The sequence below is a fragment of the Pinus tabuliformis genome, chromosome 4_2, assembly GCF_031772625.1.
Source record: "Pinus tabuliformis cultivar Carrire ecotype Pingquan chromosome 4_2, CPIR1, whole genome shotgun sequence".
NCBI classification, from domain to species: domain Eukaryota; kingdom Viridiplantae; phylum Streptophyta; class Pinopsida; order Pinales; family Pinaceae; genus Pinus; species Pinus tabuliformis.
Window position 1 is genome coordinate 842,922,233 of NC_142304.1, and position 20,963 is coordinate 842,943,195.

General features: G+C 42.5%; 2 protein-coding genes and 2 pseudogenes across 2 annotated transcripts; all 4 read right to left on the reverse strand.

The window, feature by feature from the left end:
* Positions 1 to 4,500: 4,500 nt before the first annotated feature.
* On the reverse strand, positions 4,501 to 6,384 carry LOC149172305 (cytochrome P450 720B2 pseudogene; annotated as a pseudogene).
* A 145-nt stretch (positions 6,385 to 6,529) lies between these two features.
* On the reverse strand, positions 6,530 to 6,919 carry LOC149172306 (bark storage protein A-like). Its single transcript, XM_089426268.1, has one exon. It carries the CDS (start codon positions 6,917 to 6,919, stop codon positions 6,530 to 6,532), a length of 390 nt encoding a protein of 129 aa, XP_089282394.1.
* A 5,030-nt stretch (positions 6,920 to 11,949) lies between these two features.
* Positions 11,950 to 13,857, reverse strand: LOC149172307 (cytochrome P450 720B2 pseudogene; annotated as a pseudogene).
* Positions 13,858 to 14,061: 204 nt separating this feature from the next.
* On the reverse strand, positions 14,062 to 15,437 carry LOC149172308 (uncharacterized). The gene is made up of 3 exons (XM_089426269.1): positions 15,220 to 15,437; positions 14,459 to 14,580; positions 14,062 to 14,243 (listed from the first exon to the last, which is right to left on the reverse strand). Exons 1-3 carry the CDS (start codon positions 15,435 to 15,437, stop codon positions 14,062 to 14,064), a joined length of 522 nt encoding a protein of 173 aa, XP_089282395.1.
* Positions 15,438 to 20,963: the final 5,526 nt, after the last annotated feature.

Below are 20,963 nucleotides of genomic sequence, written 5' to 3' on the forward strand. Positions count from 1 at the left end.
CAGTCTTGTACCGCCCGTCCTATTTCTTCCAGCCCCGTTTGGATAGCACGAGTGCACTGCTCTCTAACTTCTGGGGGCGTGGATGGTTGTGCCTTCAACCGCAGCTCGACGATCTATAGATTTAGCTCCAACTAAACCTTCATCATTTCAGCCTTGGCCTCGTAGACTCTGGTCGCCAATCGGTGGATCCACTCTGCTACTAGTAGATTTACTAGAATGGCCAATTTCGAGATGTTTCTATAAGCATTGTCTACCACCTACTCCAGTCCTTTAGTCCGCGTAACCAATGCATCATGCTACAAGTTGAGTTGTTCCATACTGATGTTTTGTTTGCTCAATACCTATAGCGCATGGCCTTCTCTAGCGCGGAGCTCGGATGTGATCCCATCCTCTAACTGGTACAGGGTTTCTCGCAGAAGGGCAGTCAAGTTTAAGACTAGTCCCTTAATCATGCCCACTGCGGCTTGGTCAAATTCATTCGCTGCTACTAATGCGCCCTTGGGGAGCATTAAAGTGTTGGTCCTTCGGGCACGCACATCTGTTCCGCCTCTGATGTACCTGCTACGACATATGGGGCCATCGTTCCTGTTTATGGGGTTCACACCTGTAGTTCCTGTAACTGCGTCCTTAGCGCCCCCAACACAGTGTTCTACTCCATCATCACCTCTTGGAGCACGTCCTTAGTGACATCACGAACCATTTCACCGATGTAAAAAAGATCACCTTCTGTAAGCGTGATCAGGTCGATGGACATCTTTGATGCCTTAATCTTCTTTCTAGGGACCAGTTTCTCAAGGATGCGAGGCCATTTCAACTATTGCAAGGTGGTTTTTGGGTCTGCGTGTTCTTTGGCCAGGTCTATGTCCTTAGCCCCCTACCCTGTGGATATCTCATGGCCCTCGTCGGCCTCATCTGTTGGAACTGTTGTTGTTTCTGCAGTCTGCGCTGCTACTGTTGCATCGGTCATCTTCTGCTGTGCGGCTACCCCTGCTGCTGCTTTTTCCTGGCGCCTATTTTTGGCTAGCTGCATAATGCACAGCTTGGAATCCTCCTTCCTTTGTTGAGCTATAGCCCTTTCCATTCCTGCCAAGTCTAAGGCATGCCACTCCAGAGGCCATGTTTCCAACACCGTGAAGATGGCATCGTTAGTAGCAATGAATGGGAGCTTCATCCATTCCTTTGCCAGATCTTTCCGTGCCCAGACATAAATGTTGTGCATGTCTGCTTTAAACTCTACAAAGCTCTACAGAGTGGCATACACTGTGGGAGACAACCGTGGTCTTCTATTGATCCACATCTATATGCTTGCCTCCATCAGCACCCAAAAAACCTTGGTTTCGCGAATCCGCTTCGCATCCTTAGTGGCCTAGAGCGAAGCATACTTTGTGGCCTCAGGTAGGTCCTGATCGATATTCGGGAACTGGCTATCTTCTAGTAGTTCACCTGCTACCAAAAAGATGGATAAGAGCAACCATGTGTAGTGGAAGGTCTTACCCTGCTCTTGGGCCTCCTTGCAGTTTGTCAAAAATTCCTCATAGAGGAACTCAACCCAGTTGAACTGGACCCCTCCATGCATTGTTTGGACAACACAACCACAGGTGCTGGTACTTCATTGGCGCGGCACTTCCGCATTAATTTGTCGGCCAAGAGCTGGGTGGCTACGTGCACCCCTTTGTCTTTGATACTTGCAATTGCATAGCCTCGCTTCTTCTTTTCCAGCTTGTATTTAGTTTTCATGGCTTCTGCGAGAGCCAAATCATTGCTTTTTCCTGCCATCATCGTGGGGTCCTTTCCCTTATAGGGGAGTCAAGAAATCCAATGAATAAGAGCGACCGTGATGGGAATAGGCTCCTCCAACCATAGATACCCATCATGCACCAGGCACAACAGCTGCTTGATGACGAAAATGGTGATGGGCACGTGGTGAAAGTGGGGTATCCATCGTAGATGAAGCAACTTGGCCTTCTCCACACCGCGCAACCATTTTCATAGCTCCAACATGATTACTGGCCCCTCCAAATTTTTCTTCATCAAGCTTTCCATCGCTAGGTGTGGGAACTTCTCGCTGTCTGCGAGGTCCCAATCTTTGAATTTCGGGGTAAGCACCCAACCTAGGAGTGAACATTCAAAAGTAATTTTGTCAGGCAGGAACGGGGTCTGGAGCACACCCTTTGTGACCTCCAGGTCTTTGGGCACCGTAGCTTTCCCTTTCCGCGGAGGGATGTTGCGGGTAACTTCATTGCAGAAGGCATTAGTGGGACATCCTCCTCCACATCTTCTTGCTCCTCTATTTGATCAATTAGAGCCTCTAAGTCCTCCTCCTCTTCATCTAATTCAATGGTAATGGCCTTGCCTTCTTCTTCCATTGATATCTTGCTGAATCGCAGGTTTCTTGGGGACACGCAGACTAGTTCCATAGTATGTTTATCTTTCTTCGGACGCGACCTTCGTGGTGATTTTGGAACTTCTGGCATATCCGGCGCATCTCCAGGCTCCTCATGGACCATATGGGGCTGCGTAGCCTCGCCAGCAATATCTTTGGAAAATCTCACACTTGGCTTGGTAACAGTCATCGTGTTTGCATAGGATATGTTATGTTGCATACTCAAATATGGTAAGATTGCTTGGCACTCAATACTCTACAACAGCTCAAATATCAAACAAACAAGTGTTGTCTCGTGGCTAGTCCTTGGATTTTTATAGCATATTTTGAATTTGAATTCAACCATTCCCCCCACTTCTAAGTCATTAATGCATTCTTGGTGGCAGATCATCCCAAATCTAGCTCTTAATTCGTGTCTTAATTTCCCACCACCCACTCCCTTTTGCCTTAAATTGGACATCTTGTCATTAACAGTGACACCAATAGTCACTTCTCAGCCTACCCACGTGGCAGAATAGCCCCCTATGCATGGGCGTGACCCTTGTGACATGCTAATCCTGCATGCAACCCCCTTATCGCGCAGCTCCCACACAGACTCTTTTATAGTCCCGCGCTCTCTTTGATCTCAGTTTCCATCAAAATGCTTTTCTTCCTCAATCGTACCTGATCTTCTTCGAGTTTGCAAATTCTAAGTTTCCCTCATCGAATGTCTTCTTGAATCCTTATATGTTCATCCTCACGTAGCTGTGTGATTCCTTCGTCCTAGTCTTTGCGTACTATCCCAACTGTGGGAGCTATTACATGAGGATTCCTTTCTTCTAAAATTACAGTTTTGACTCTGTTCCGCATCTTTTGAATCATCTCCATGCTCATGCTTTTGCACATGGTCCTATAGGCCCATCAAACCACTAGCACACGTAGGTCCCAATCAGTTCGTCTCACAGGGTGAACCTTGTTCAGGACTCTGCACACCCTATTGAATGATTCCACGTGGAAAATTTGTGGTGCGTGTCACCTTTCCTGCTACTGGGATTTGCTCTGACTTTCTATTATGGGGTTGGGGTGTGCTTGTGCCAGTTGTACAACATATGTCTATACCCATCGAGAAAGGTGGGTGCGCAAGTTGTTCCACCCCTGCTAACCGACTTTCATTTGAAGCTGGGGTTTTTCAAAATGTAGGTGCATCATCTTTCTGCATCCGTGCCAGTCCTAAAAATTTCCTTGATGCATACCCCACCATCGTGTCGGTGTTGCGCGTGTTAGCGCTCGAATCTGCCATAGGATGAAGAAGGCAGCAATCGAGGCAACATCAAACCAAGCTCCGCCTCGTAGCTAGCACTACGAGGACAGGAGATGGCTCTCTCCAGTCAATCTCGATAAAATGAGCAATAGGGTGTGAGATGACTTAAAATGGGAACTGATTTTAGGCTAGTAAATAGATAAGAAAGGGTATTTTGATAAATGACTGGGTTTTCTGAGCTGCATGGGACCAAGGAAAAGCATGAATAGAGAAGTTAAATCAAAGACACAGATTATCTCCTGAGGCAAGATAGGCAAGAGATTTAACATCAAATTTGAAACACTATGGAGTGGGTTAACTGTTGAGAGGTTGACAAGGGCATAGAAGATGAATCCTTGTCAAACAGAAGAAAACATTAAATATGAACACTTTCCCAAGACAGAGCAATACAATTGGATTCTACCTTTATCAGTTTAAAAGCATTCAGCTGAAAACGATTATGAATGAACTATGAAACAGAAACAAGAGACATATGGAACAGGAGAAGAAACACATGCTAAATTCATACCACAAGAAATCTCATGAAACAGAGTTGTACCATTCAATTATTTCTCTTTCAAATCTGTACAATGAAGCGCTGTGTTTTTTCCTCCCACACTTTCCTCAGAAAAATACCAGCCCCCCTTTACAAATGATTTTTTCATACAATAAATAAAATTTATCGTGGGAATGGATCGACCCAAAGTGGGGAGTTATTTAATCATTGCTAACAGAAATGAAAAGCCAACAATCAGTAACTGAAGCAGCATTACATTTTGATTTCTCCGATGACCAATAAAAATGAAAAAACTGCAGCGTAGGTTCCATGAAATCGTGGCTAGAGACAGACTAGACCATCTGTTTCTATACCTCTGACAGGTGTCTTTGTTTTATTTATTTTTGAAGCCCTAATCCATTTGATGAATGGATGAACTCTCTGCACAAAGAAACCACCAGCAAGCATAAATGCCATCATGGTAATAGAAGCCAGAATTGTTGCCTTCTTGAGATCCATAAGGGCAGCACCGATCACCAGTTCAAGACCTTGAGAAGCAACGATGCTGAGGAATGTCGTAGGCATGGTGAGAAAAAAGGCTGCAATGGTCATGCGAAGGTGTGCCATGAAGTAAACAATAATCAAAAATCCAATGGGGAGGAAGAGATCTAGGGACAGATCACTTAAGATGCGAGCCATGAAATAAGCACTCAATCTGTACATATCAACAGCTCGCTCCTTAGCCAGCATTGCTCGTTCTTGAGGGAAAGTAAAAATTGCTGTAAAGACCGGGAAGAATCCCCAAAAACCAGCAATAAAAAATACCAACCCCATCTGATCTTGAAGTCCTTTGGCAGTATCTATCTTTGACTGCCGCCGGAGCAAACCAAGAATAAGAGCTGTTAAGATGACCTGTGCAATTCTAAAAAAACTCAAGTATTCGTGGCGCCTTTCTTTCAGACCACGGACAAACAAAATCGAGAACTGATCCCACCATGTTGCACCCCATTCATGTTTTGCAGATACAGATGATTTCAAATCCTCGGTTACTTCATTCAGTGCCATCAGTTTTGCCCTTTCTATAGGCGCAACGTTGGTCTCATAGGCTTCTACCAGATACTCAAGCACATCATGAGAAGATAGACTCCCTGGAGCAAAGTCGCCAGGACAAAGTGTTTCATTTATGATAGATTGGGTGAATTTCATCGATTGGTAGTCATCCCAAGTGAGCTTTTCTTTTTTTCGATTCCCATTTCTCTGTAACAGAGCGTCGTGCTCAGCCTTCAATTCTTGATATGCTTTGGGACAATATGTGAGAAATTTGATAGTGAATGGCATGGATCTGGACGAGGTCTCGTGACTAGCAAAGAGCAGAAATAGTATAAAATCTGCTATAAATTCTTCTGAAAATGAGTCTTCTTTTAAAAATTTTGTTAACAAGTCATTACGAACAACTTGTGGATGCTTCCTTCTATCTTCTATACCCTCATAAATCCTTTTTATCAGAAATTCCCTGGCCTTAAATCCTCTGGCATACGCGGTTCCTGAGATTCTGAGGGGAATGGTAAGGAGAGATTCGGAGAAATGGCCAAACGCCTCACAAATCTCCTCTGTCGCCTTGGAAGGCGATAAGTCCATTAATTGTTTTTCCATCAAATTCAGAACAAGCTAATGGCACTCCTCCTGAAGATGGATATCCCTCTTCGCTTGCCATTTGGGCAAGGTTGTGTGTAGAAGGTTCTGTATGTCCGTCATGAAATCCACACTCAGCCTCTCGAACCTCAGAAAATTCACATCCATCTCGTGAAGCTTCTTCTGGAGATCTCCGTGCACTGCAAGTAAACCAAATTTGCCGATAAGATTTCGAAGAGGTTTGGGATAGTTGGCTTGAAACTGCATGCCTTCGTGCTGCAGGACATGTTTGCTGAATTCTGGATCCACGGACACAACAATCTGAGATCTTCCAAACAAATTTGATCTGAATATTTCCCCATACCTTTTCTCTCGTTCTTGAATGTACTGTCGTGGTTGATCAGTGGAATTAATGCCTTGGAAGAAAATGATGGTTTCTCCAATCAATGGCAACCCTGTAGAACTATGTGGAAACTTATAGCAGCGACTGTCCACCCTCCACATTAATTTGTAGAGCTGAAGCAGTAACATCCCCAGCGCAAAACAGACCAGGCCGACTAGCAATGAATGAAGGGTTTCTGCCATTATTTTGATTGCAATGATTTCTTCACAGAACAACTGTTGCTCGTTTGAATGCTAATGCCACTCCCTCCTTTATGATGGCTGTAACGATCATTCCCCTCAACATCTTTGATTTGATTCGAACTGTGCCTGAGATTCCAATTTTTTGTTTCCACTCTCATCTTAGTTTTTTGGCATCGCACCTCTTTAAAGGATTCTCATATTTGTCTCTTGCGTTGATTACTGTACTTTTGTCATTCCAGGCTGCCACCTCTGTGTCGTTTGATTTCAGCCACTCCCAGATTCCAATCTGGGTAACATATTTGGGGACCGTTACATCCCCTATTGAAAAAGAATTGTTTGCATTGCCAGCAATGCCAAAATGCACAACTCCAACTATATTAAACAGATCAGACATCATCTGAGTCGTTACACCTGCATTCCACATTCCTACACCACATCTTACATATATCCCCTTTTTGTCATAGATTGTTCCAATGCGAAATCTACGACCAGAAAAGTCGAGCAATGGGTATTTGGGATGACGTTTCAGAAATTTTGTGGACATGAAGGCAACTTCTTCTGGTGGAGAATGGCTGGGTTTAGAATGAACTTATAAGTCCGACACTCTTCCAACAAGAAATGTTTACCAGTGTGTTTCCCTGCTCCTCTCCAGGCATTGGCTAGCGGAAGAATCACTCGAATGACACGAAGGACGTCTGCTTCACTTAGCTCATATTTTGTGGAGATAGCGTCCAAGTCGATTCCCCCTCTACGAATAAATGACTTATAAAAGAATGCAACCAAATACAAAAGCAGATATTGGATGATCACTCCACATGACCAAATCAGTCATATACTGAAGCCAATTTATTTCCTTTCTGAGTAGCTTTGCCATCTGGAACTGCAGCAAGAGAATTGGATTCATTGTAATGTTTGTGGCACAATTCTTCTTTGGGAGGTTATGTGCATCGCACATGCGCCCAGTGCACCGCGCACGCCATGTGCGCCATGCCCATTAAAGATAACACTGTGGCAGGAAGCCCAATGCGCCGCGCTGGGCCTATGCGCTGCGCATGCTCCCCATGCGCCGTGCCATTGTATGGTACATTAACTCAGAGTTAATTTGAATTTTATTTTGTTCCTGATGTGAACCCATCCTCGTTCAAGACTTTTCATTCAATTTGCAAATTATTTTCCATTTTTACACCACGTTCGATTGTTCATCCCACACCATGGCCAAAGCAGATGCCAACGATTCTCTCAATTTGGTTCCGACTGAGTCAGATAAATCAACATGACCCTTGGGAGAAGATAAATATGTCTGCGCTATCTTCTTCTCCTGCGTTGGAGATTGATGCATCTTTACATTAGGTACTCCAAATAGAACGCTTTAATGGCACATTATCCATTGAAGAAGAGTACGGTGCTGTAGGATCAAAATCTACATCTGCATCTTGCTTCATTTTCTCAATATCCTTCAACCTGCATTCATGCACTTCTAACATCGACACTGTCCCAAAATGCCCATGATCTTCAAAAATTCGTGGGACTCCGTTTGGAGCAATGTAAAAACCTCCCTGATTAATATCCACAATGGTGATTTCTCGAACTAGCATATAATACGGCACCAATAAATCCATCCCCTAGTTCGGTAGTGTCAACAATTTCTGATGGAGGTATAACTTCATTGGTTCCTACAAGCAATATCCCATAGATTTTCCCTGTCTTCATCTGCTTTCAAGGCTTTCTACCTCCGAAGAAACTGACATAGGTAGGTTGCTACTTAGTCCTTTGGCTTTCTTCTGTAGTGACTCCAACACAATATTTGCATCTGAAATTTCACCTTCGGTGGTTTCTTGCGTATGTTTCTCAAACACTATACATCCTGCTTCACCCAAAGTCACAATTACAAACTTAAAGCGAGGCAATCTCAGAGCCATACCAAGAAGTGCACTTGCAATAGATGGCGCCTCCGTTCAGGGCTATTTTACAATTGCCCGAACATATAGCAGAAGCATGACAACAATATGCAGTATTTCACCTCTCTGGCTGAGGAAACTTTGCTAAGCACACAACATAATCTGTCATTGTAAGCAGTTCATCTTCTCTCTTTATTTAAGCATCTACTAAGATTGGAAACTCTCTTCCTGTAGCACTTCTATATCAACAATGATGTATGTGCAGTGTTGGCTACTTAATCTTTATGGTTCTCTCATCAATGCAGCCATAATACCTTGAAATTCTGAGCATAAATAAATCTGGAACAGGTTCCTTACTTACATGTCCTTGGATCTGAAAATGACAACCACCATATATTTAATCACAGCTACTGCAAGCCCTCAACTCTGGACATTATGACTTCGATGTTAGCTGGTGATGGTAGCAAACCTTCTTGGAACTGGTCCCCTGAATGATAAATAACTCGACTCTCCTAGTGTTGGTGGAAAACAATATATTCAGCCCTCCTATAAGCTAATTAGACTCCTTCCGTTGGCTACGTCACGACTAAATTGGATCTAGGAACTACAGTGCAAGATTCTTATGCAAATACAACAGATTATACTACAAAAGTGTTTTAATTCCCATTCGGATTTTGGCTTGAAATGATGACCCTTCTTGGCTGATTTTCTGTAGGGATAGGGGTTGCTAAAACCGGGCAAGATGACCAGTGCTACCTGAAGAAATGTAGAGCTTGAAAAACCTTAACAATCATGTATTAAACAAACTTTGATGATTTCTTCTTCAAAACTCTGCTTTGAAGAAGAAATGTCCTTCAGCATTATTTATAATGAGAATCTTGAAGTGAAACCTTATTGAAACTCTCTTTGGCTTGCAAGCGTTATTTCACACTTCTGGAGACAAAACCCTGGACTCAAGAATTAAAATAATTCTTTTTGACCAAAATTACATTTGATGACGGCAAATGACAAGAAATGAACGTTGGTGAATTTGGCTCTGACAAAGGACTGAAAAGACTGAGTCTAACATTAGCTCCAATTGGGATGGCGGCTGCCGCTCCGTGGAGGTGCCAAGAACTGCAGATCCCTGGGAGAGCTAGACAGTGCCTTCGTCCATTGGGCTATGGAGTCATTATTGCGACAACCAACACAGACTTTGATGCATTTATTGACTGAAAATGGACTCAAACTGACTCAATTGTGAAACTGAAATGACTGAAAAGCTGACTCGACAAACTGTACTAAAAATTACTAAGACCTGAACTTAAAACTTAAGGCTTGGTGGCAGTACCTGGCCACCTGTGTTACTTATAAGGCAATATGCGATCAATCTATATCAAAATGCCAATGTAACCAATCAAACAGATGCCTTCTTTCTTGATTCTCCTGATCAGATCTGCTGGTCAACAATACAAACTGATCACCGGGCATCCAAAAACATAGTTGACCCTGATCTCCTTCATCACTGAACACTGCAATAAACACTTTCACAGCTGATTGCAACAAGTCTGCCATTGGATCCTGAAAAACATGAAGTCTTTCCTCCTGTTGAAGAAACAAGGTGTCCTTTGCTTCAAATTCTGGTCTTCCTTCATCATGTACTTCAGTAAAAGTATGCTCCTGGGCTTCAAAAAACTCTGAATAGGTAGATGAGCAGATATCTTCTTGGAAAAACATTTCAACACATGAAACATATGAAGAGGAATCTGAATGGAAATCCTGAATGTTTTGATCTTCTGTGGTGTGAATGTATTGTAGGTCATTTTTCTGTTCATGAGCTGACTGGATGACCTCCTCATGAAGATCTAGTTCCGGTGAGATGAGAGCATTTAGATCTGTAACTCTGTTTTCTTCATGCCAGATGATCTCAACAGCAGAGTTCTTCTTTTTGGGATTCAGAACAAGGTATTCTTGGTCATCATGATATGAATCTGGATCTGAAATAGCTGTCTTGACATTATCACATTCTGAAATTAGAACTGGACTTCCTTGCATGCTGCCTTCTTCTATGGACAGATCTGAAACGAAACTTTCTCTTTCATCATTTTCAGCCATATGGAAATCTTCAACCTGCTGATAAGTATCCTCTAAGATTTCTGTGTGCTGCTGAAACGGATTTTCATACAGGGCTTCCATGATCTCTTCATCCATGAAATTATCATCTTCATAATATTTCTCAAGGCTTTCAATAAAACTATGAACATGGCTACAACAGTTCTGAACTAAGATCAAGGATGGATATGATTCTTTGTACCTTTCAAAGAATATTGCATGAAAATCCTTTAAGCAATAAATAGAAGCAGGTGGCAAACTTTCATACCAAGATCGGGATTCATCTTCCAGAGTAGCCATAAACATTTTCATCAAACAAACTTCAGGAAAATTGATCTTTAATTTATGCACGTGAATGTGAAATTTCACCAGATGAAGGGAAACGCCATTACCTTCCACATTTCTGAACACAGAAAAATTCTTTGACCAATCTACCTTGGGCATTTTATTTGGAAAACTCGGGATGTGATCTCGGCTCATGGGAGCGTATCTTCTTGCAATCCGATCCATCTTAAGAAATCTTAAAGCTACTGATCCCTCTGCAGTGGAATCACCATCAAGGAATGATTGCATGGATTGTTTAGTGAATGGAGTCACCAGGTGAATGATTTCAGCCATCTTCTTATGTCTGATCGTTGTTCACCATCAACAATCAGCTCTGCACTTGAGATGTGTACTGGGGCAAAATAATCTACAAGTAAACCATTTCATTCCCCAGTGGAGTTGCCACTGTGTTAGCGCTCGAATCTACCTTAAGCTGAAGAATGTAGCACTCGAGGCAACATCAAACCAAGCTCAGCCTCGTAGCTAGCCCTACGAGGACAGGAGAGGGCTCTCTCCAGTCAATCTTGAAAAAATGAGCAATAGGGTGTGAGATGACTTAAAATGGGAACTGATTTTAGGCTAGTAAATAGATAAGAACGGGTATTTGGATAAATGACTGGGTTTTCTGAGCTGCATGGGACCAAGGAAAAGCATGAACAGAGAAGTTAAATCAAAGACACAGATTATCTCCTGAGGAAAGATAGGCAAGAGATTTAACATCAAATTTGAAACACTGTGGAGTGGGTGAACTATTGAGAGGTTGAAAAGGGCATAAAAGATGAATCCTTGTCAAACAGAAGAAAACATTAAATATGAACACTTTCCAAAGACAGAGCAATAAAATTGGATTCTGCCTTTATCAGTTTAAAAGCATTCAGCTGAAAATGATTATGAATGAACTATGAAACAGAAACAAGAGACATATGGAACAAGAGAAGAAACACATGCTAAATTCATACCGCAAGAAATCTCATGAAACAGAGTTGTACCATTCAATTATTTCTCTGTCAAATCTGTACAATGAAGTCCTGGGTTTTTTCCTCCCACACTTTCCTCAGAAAAATACCAGCCCCCCTTTACAAATGATTTTTTCATACAATAAATAAACTTTACTGTGGGAATGGATCGACCCAAAGTGGGGGGTTATTTAATCATTGCTAACAGAAATGAAAGCCAACAATTAGTAACTGAAGCAGCGTTGCATTTTGATTTCTCTGATGACCAATAAAAATGAAAAAACTGCAGCGTAGGTTCCATGAAATCATGACTGGAGACAGACTAGACCATCTGTTTCTATTCCTCTGACAGGTGTCTTTGTTTTATTTATTTTTGAAGCCCTGATCCATTTGATGAATGGATGAACTCTCTGCACAAAGAAACCACCAGAAAGCATAAATGCCATCATGGTAATAGAAGCCAGAATTGTTGCCTTCTTGAGATCCATAAAGGCAGAACCAATGACCAGTTCAAGACCCTGAGAAGCAACGATGCTGAGGAATGTCGTAGGCATGGTGAGAAAAAAGGCTGCAATGGTCATGCGAAGGTGCACCATGAAGTAAACAATAATCATAAATCCAATGGGGAGGAAGAGATCTAGGGACAGATCACTTAAGATGCGAGCCATGAAATAAACACTCAATCTGTACATATCAACAGCTTTCTCCTTAGCCAACATTGTTCGTTCTTTAGGGAAAGTAAAAATTGTTGTAAAGACCGAGAAGAATCCCCAAAAACCGGCAATAAAAAATACCAACCCCATCTGATCTTGAAGTCCTTTGGCAGTATCTATCTTTGATTGCCGCCGGAGCAAACCGAGAATAAGAGCTGTTAAGATGACCTGTGCAATTCTCAAAAAACTCAAGTATTCGTGGCGCCTTTCTTTCAGACCACGGACAAACAATATCAAGAACTGATCCCACCATGTTGCACCCCATTCATGTTTTGCAGATACAAATGATTTCAAATCCTCAGTTACTTCATTCAGTGCCATTAGTTTTTCCCTTTCTATAGGCGCAGCGTTGGTCTCATAGCCTTCTACCAGATACTCAAGCACATCATGAGAAGATAGACTCCCTGAAGCAAAGTCGCCAGGACGAAGTGTTTCATTTATGATAGATTGGGTGAATTTCATTGACTGGTAGTCATCCCAAGTGAGCTTTTCGTTTTTTCGATTCCCTTTTCTCTGTAACAGAGCGTCGTGCTCAACCTTCAATTCCTGATATGCTTTGGGACAATCTATGAGAAATTTGATAGCGAATGGCATGGATCTGGATGAGGTCTCGTGACCAGCAAAGAGTAGGAATAATATAAAATCTGCTATAAATTCTTATGAAAATGAGTCTTCTTTCAAAAAAAATTGTTAACAAGTCATTACGGACAACTTGTGGATGCTTCCTTCTGTCTTTTATACCCTCATAAATCCTTTTTATTAGAAATTCCCTGGCCTTAAATCCTCTGGCATACGCGGTTCCCGGGATTCTGAGGGGAATGGCGAGGAGAGCTTCAGAGAAATGGCCAAACGCCTCACAAATCTCCTTCGTCTCCTTGGAAGGCGATAAGTCCATTAATTGTTTTGCCATCAAATTCAGAACAAGCTGATGGCACCCCTCTTGAAGATGGATATCCCTCTTCACTTTCCATTTGGGCAAGGTTGCGTGCAGAAGGTTCTGTATGTCTGTCATGAAATCCACACTCAGCATCTCGAACCTCAGCAAATTCACATCCGTCCCGTGGAGCTTCTTCTGGAGATCTCCATGCACTGCAAGTAAACCAAAGTTGCCGATAAGATTTCGAAGAGGTTTGGGATAGTTGGCTTGAAACTGCCTGCCTTCGTGCTGCAGGACATGTTTGTTGAATTTTGGATCCATGGACACAACAATCCGAGATCTTCCAAACAAATTTGATCTGAATATTTCCCCATGCCTTTTCTCTCATTCTTGAATGTACCATCACGGTTGATCAGTGGAATTAATGCCTCGGAAGAAACTGATGGTTTCTCTAATCAATGGCAACCCTGTAGAACCGGGTGGCAACTTATAGCCGCGACTGTCCACCCTCCACACTAATTTGTAGAGCTGAAGCAGTAACATCCCCAGCGCAAAACAGACCAGGCCGACTAGCAACGAATGAAGGGTTTCCGCCATTATTGCCATTGCAATGATTTCTTCAGCGAACAACTATTACCCATTTGAATGCTAATGCCACTCCCTCCTTTATGATGGTCGTAACGATCATTCCCCTCAACATCTTCGATTTGATTCGAACTATGCCTGAGATTCCAATTTTTTGTTTCCACTCTCATCTTAGTTTTTTGGCATCGCACCTCTTTAAAGGATTCTCATATTTGTCTCTTGCGTTGATTACTGTACTTGTGTCATTCCACGTCGCCTCCTCTTGTGTCGTTTAATTTTAGCCACTCCCAGATTCCAGTGTGGGTAACATATTTGGGGACCCTTACATCCCCTATTGAAAGAGAATTGTTTGCATTGCCAGCAATGCCAAAATGCACAACTCCAACTATATTAAACAGATCAGACATCATCTGAGTCGTTACACCTGCATTCCACATTCCTACACCGCATCTTACATAGATCACCTTTTTGCCATAGATTGTTCCAATGCGAAATCTGTGACTAGAAAAGTCGAGAAATGGGTATTTGGGATGACGTTTCAGAACTTTTGTGGACATGAAGGTAGCTTCTTCTGGTGGAGAATGGCTGGGTTTAGAATGAACTTATAAGTCCGACACTCTTCCAACAAGAAATGTTTACCAGCGTGTTTCCCTACTCCTCTCCAGGCATTGGCTGGTGGAAGAATCACTCGAATGACACGAAGGACGTCTGCTTCACTTAGCTCATAGTTTGTGGAGATAGCGTCCAAGTCGATTCCCCCTCTGCAAATAAATGACTTATAAAATAACGCTACCAAATACAAAAGCAGATTTTGGATGATCACTCCACATGACCAAATCAGTCATATACTGAAGCCAATTTATTTCCTTTCTGAGTAGCTTTGCCATCTAGAACTGCAGCAAGAGAATTGGATTCATTGTAATGTTTGTGACACAATTCTGCTTTGGGAGGTTATGTGCTTCGCATTTGCGCGCGCCATTTGCGTCGCGCCCATTAAAGATAACACTGTGGCAGGAATCCCAGTGCGCCGCGCTGGGCCTATGCGCTACGCGTGCTCCCCATGCGCTGCGCCCTTGTATGGTACATTAACTCAGAGTTAATCTGAATTTTATTTTGTTCCTGATGTGGACCCATCCTCGTTCAAGACTTTTAATTCAATCTACAAATTATTTTCCATTTTTACACCGTGTTCGATTGTTCATCCCACACCATGGCCAAAGAAGATGCCAACGATTCTCTCAATTTGGTTCTGACTGAGTCAGATAAATCAACATGACCCTTGGGAGAAGATAAATCTATCTGCGCTGTCTTCTTCTCCTGCGTTGGATATTGATGCATCTTTACGTTAGGTACTCCAAATAGAATGCTTTAATGGCACATTATCCATTGAAGAAGAGTACGGTGCTGTAGGATCAAAATCTACATCTGCATCTTGCTTCATTTTCTCAATATCCTTCAACCTGCATTCATGCGCTTCTAACATCGACACTGTCCCAAAATGCGCATGATCTTCAAAAATTCGTGGGACTCCATTTGGAGCAACGTAAAAACCTCCCTGATTAATATCCGCAAAGGTGATTTCTCCAACTAGCATATAATACGGCACCAATAAATCCATCCCCTGGTCCGGTAGTGTCAACAATTTCTGATGGAGGTATAACTTCACTAGTTCCTACAAGCAATATCCCATAGATTTTCCCTGTCTTCATCTGCTTTCAAGGCTTTCTACCTCCGAAGAAACTGACATAGGTAGGTTGCTACTTAGTCCTTTGGCTTTCTTCTGTAGTGACTCCAACACAATATTTACATCTGAAATTTCACCTTCAGTTGTTTCTTGTGTATGTTTCTGAAACACTATACATCCTGCTTCACCCAAAGTCACAATTACAAACTTAAAGCGAGGCAATCTCAGAGCCATACGAAGAAGTGCACTTGCAATAGATGGCACCTACGTTCAGGGCTATTCTACAATTGCCCGAACATATAGCAGAAGCATGACAACAATATGCAGTATTTCACCTCTCTGGCTGAGGAAACTTTGCTGAGCACACAACATAATCTGTCATTGTAAGCAGTTCATCTTCTCTCTTTCTTTCAGCATCTACTAAGATTGGAAACTCTCTTCTTGTAGCACTTCTGTATCAACAATAATGTATGTGCAGTGCTGGCTGCTTAATCTTTATGGTTCTCTCATCAATGCGGCCATAATACCTTGAAATTCTAAGCATGAATAAATCTGGAACAGGTTCCTTATTTACATGTCCTTGGATCTAAAAATGACAACCACCATATATTTAATCTCAGCTACTGCAAGCCCTCAACTCTGGACATTATGACTTCGATGTTAGCTGGTGATGGTAGCAAATCATCTTGGAACTGGTCCCTTGAATGATAAATAACTCGACTCTCCTAGTGTTGGTGGAAAACAATATATTCGGCCCTCCTATAAGATAATTAGACTCCTTCCGTTGGCTATGTCACAACAAAATTGGATCTGGGAACTACAGTGCAAGATTCTTATGGAAATATAGCAGATTATACTACAAAAGTGTTTTAATTCCCATTCGGATTTTGGCTTGAAATGATGACCTTTCTTGGCTGATTTTCTGTAGGGATAGGGGCTACTGAAACCGAGCAAGATGACTAGTGCCACCTGAAGAAATGTAGAGCTTGAAAAGCCTTAACAGTCATGTATTAAACAAACTTTGATGATTTCTTCTTCAAAACTCTGCTTTGAAGAAGAAATGCCCTTCAACATTATTTATAATGAGAATCTTGAAGTGAAACCTTATTGAAACTCTCTTTGGCATGTAAGCGTTATTTCACACTTCTGGAGACAAAACCCTGGACTCAAGAATTAAAATAACTCTTTTTGACCAAAATGGAATTTGATGATGGCAAATGACGAGAAATGAACCTTGGTGAATTTGGCTCTAACAGAGGACTGACAAGACTGAGTCTAACAGCGCGCAGTGCCCACTTCAGCGCATTGAACCGCTGCTATTTTGGTTTTGCGCTTTCAAATTTTCTCAAAAATTCATCCACCGCTGACAATCCATCATATGTAGGCAACTCCCTTGCCTCTGTTGTCATGCAATGCAGTGATCTAACCATCATGTTGCAATTAAGCATTTTTAGTTCATGCACTCGATTCTGCCATCGCTCTACTTCTTCATCTAAATCCGAAGTGTAGGAGCTTTTGTGCTCCCACAAGATTCTCCCATCTACAGTCATATTCACCCAATCCTGGTCTCGCGCAGTTATCTTGTAAATACAGTCAAGATCATCATCACTATCATCATCGCGCACTAGTTCAGTGTAGCATGCTCGTTCGGCTGGATCCAATGGTACTACTACACGTAGTGATTTTTTTTTGAAGATCATTTTGCACTTCTTCAAAGTTATGACTCTGTTCATATTGGTGGCCCAATCTATTGCTAGCAGCACAGGATAGGGTTTACTGTCATCGACAATCTCTATTACTTCAAAATCTACCTGCGCACTCGCACCCTCAATATCTACTATTACCCCTTGCAATCTCCCCATGGGAAAAATCTTCTGTTGGTTTGCCATTCGTAATTGAATAGGGGACCATTGTAACACAGGTCTACCCATGCATTCCCATGTTTTCTTTGGTAATACATTCACGTCTGAACATAGATCTAGGATTACCTGATCCATTTCAGTCTCACCAATCTGCACAGTTAGCCTCATTTGCCTTCTAGTGTGCAATGCATGCTTCCCCAGTTTATGGACCATGCGTAGTTCTCCTGACCCCGTGCACCTGGTGATTAGTTCCTGTAGTCCCTTAACTACTTTGCTATCACACAACAGTTTCATGCATGTCTCCAGAAAGGTAGTGAGCATTGAAGGATCCATTCCTGGTTCTAGTTGATCCTTACTACCTGAAGTGGAGGCCTCCATGAAGCTCTTCTTAGCTTCCATGAATGTCTCCTTTACGTGTTCTAAGTCAAACTCGGGTTCCTTTGTAGGAGCCTTGTGAACCCATGTACTTTCTTCTAGCTACTTCCCCTTATCATCTCCCATGGTCATACCGCTTCTGAGCATCATGTTTACATTCGGGTCTTCTTCGCACGGCTCAGACCTCATCATTTGTATATTCTGAGTCGGAGGGGGCTGGAATACCCCTTTTTTGCATGTCCTTGTGATCAACGAAGGACAGTCTTCTGTCTCATGATCAAACTGAGCACAATACAAACATGATATCCTTGTTGGGTTGGTACAATCGTGGGCATAGTGCCCTGGCCCTCTGCAATTGTAACAAATTAGTTGTCTGCGACCCCTTCCTAGTCCCATTCCACCTCGTCCTCGACCGTGCCCCTGAAATCCAGTGCGTGCCATCCCCGCATTTGGGTCGAGGGCTCATGTTTCGGTCTGCACCCTATAGGCAGGGGTCCAATCCATCATTAGTTCATAATTGCGGCAAGTGCGTTCATTGTGGCCTACCAACCTGCAAAAATTACAAAACAATTACTAGGATGTCTGCGTATACTTCTACAACAAATGACAATTATCCGTAGTGTATTTCCCTCCTATCTGACAAATTGCACACCATAAAGCAAGTGCTGCACTTGGCCCTACCTGTGCCTCTGTCTCAACAACATTGGCCCTCCTCCTGCCAAGTAGTTCGCGAACAATGGACAATGATCTTTGTCGTGGCCCTGGCTTTTGATTTTTATGCACCATACTTCCTCACATGCCTCTGGCCGAGGTGCACTATCCTATTTCAAACTATGCATTTCTAGACATAGATTCTGTAGCTGCACATGGATTTGTTGGACTCCCAATCTAGGGTCTTGTATAGGGGTCTCATGTAATCTCATTTCCATTTCCAATGCTTCAACATGGGTGGAAATTTTCTGCTGTGACAACGTCATCCTTAAGTGCGGTGTCAGAGATGCTACAAACCATGTACGATGCTGTCCATCCGTCAACGTCATATTGGCTTCGCGAATCATACTCTTCAACCATTGATCCAAATCCCAGGGGGTCTCACCTGGGAGCATCACGATCTCTTTAAACCCAATGATTGATTGGGTTTCTGACTTTGGCCTGCTAAATTCCCTATTCAATGCAGCCTAGATTTCTGCAATTCCTGCATTTGGGTGGTCATTAGAATGCTTGATATACCATGTTAATGCACGATCCTGCAACGCACTTACCAGTGTGGCTTTCTTAATATTGTCATCCGTGACACCTTGTGCTTCCCATACCACTCTTACCACAAACCAAAATTGGTCCAGATCCTCATTCCCTACTCCTATAAATACTGGTAGTCTGATCGCACTCACCATACTGAACTGCGGAGGTGGAGTGTGTGGAGATGGAGGTGAGGGGGGTGAAATGGGTGGCAGTGTGGGTGGAGGTGGTAAATGCGGAATTTGTCACCTTATCAAACTAACTGTGCTTCTTGGAGAAACCTTCGAAAGCTCCTCCCTGCTCTCCCATGAGGGTGAAATTAAGGGACTGTTTTCTAATTCTTCACTACTTCTGCTTTTGTAAATCTTCGCACTCTGCGTAGTCCTAAAAATTAATTTATTCGCATAACCCACTTTTCACACAATAGCATCTTAATCCAAGTGTTCAAAGATTTAATATACTTACCTCACGGTCACTTGAGAAAATGTCATTTTGCCTCACTGTAGCTAATGGTCATGTCTACTGCAAAATCAATGATAAATCCTCCTATTATCCAGTTGAGCCAATGGTCCACAGCGTGCACGATCTTATCTTCTAACGCTTCTAGTCTGCGCACTAATTCCGGAGTCCACACTATTGGTTTGTCGAGCCTACACCTTCCCTAGTTGTCGGCTAACTTCGCGATCCATTCCTACAACTCAGAAGGAAAGGATGCAAAGAAAAATTCGTGGATTTCTGTATACAAGTATCACTCCAACCACTGTTCATTAGATACTCACAGAGTTATGTTTTCCTGTGTCACAAACTCATGAATCTTCTTGTCCAACCACTCTTCAATTTCTTTCTTTGTTGGGTTCTAGTGGCACGACATTAGACATCCCTTATGCAGATCTCGGTCCTGGCAATGGAACCATTTGTTGGCTTGTTGGGGCCTGACCCAGGTTCAGAGGTGATTTAGCCAAACAAATCCCGATACTACTGGCCCTTTCGGCAACAGTCTATGGAGCGCAGATTGAGGTCTCACCCAAAGTAGTATGGGATGGTGCTGGAACCAGGTTTCCGCACCCTAGGGATGTCTTGATGATTTTTTGGAGGTTCACGGTTCGACCCTTCGCACACGCTACTTCGCATAGCTATCTATCCCTTGCAACCGTGAAGCTGCCTTCGCGCAGCTCTGTTTATAGCGCAAAGAAAGTATTGCCCTGATTCCTTATACTTACTGCATTATTATTATAGTACTTAACTTATCTGTGTGAGCCTAGTATTCTTATTTATCATTCAACATTCATATAAGTGTGCACAATCATCAAATAGTATAAATGCATAAAAGTAAGAGGAAACCCAGATACACAATATTTAGAATCAACCTTATCTTTATTAATTCTTCCTTCAATTACAATCTCAACTCCACCTTGCACACTCAGCTGTAGGGGTCCACGAACTTAGTTGCGGAGTCTACTAGGTCTCTGCGCACTCAGCTATAGAGCCTTTTCCTACTCTATGACCCAAGACTTCGACTTACACCTCAGACTTCTCCTATTGATTCTCCATTCTTTCTCACCATTCTTCTCTTTTACAATTTAGAGCCTCGCTCTATTTGTACAATCCCATGGTTTACAGACCATGGATAGGCCAACATTACATCATACTATTTTAAAAAACTTAGGGCAAACTAAACTATGACTCAATCATATGGTCCGTACTTTGCGCCCTTACTTTTCAGAGTCTTTACAATATACTTGACCAAAACTTGGGCTTTGAGCCCCAAAACCATGATGCGGGGGATCCGATGCCCAATAGTTAACCCTTGTAGGAACATAATAAAGATAAAAATGACATTATTAATTATAGAAGGAAAGGTTAAATGTGCCTAGGGATGGTTAGATGGGTCTTAAGTTGTACCTATGTGGAGGCCCATCAAATATGTACTTTTGAAGAGGGTTGATGTGCATCTCACCTCCTGCTCTTTTTGAAAATAACTGAA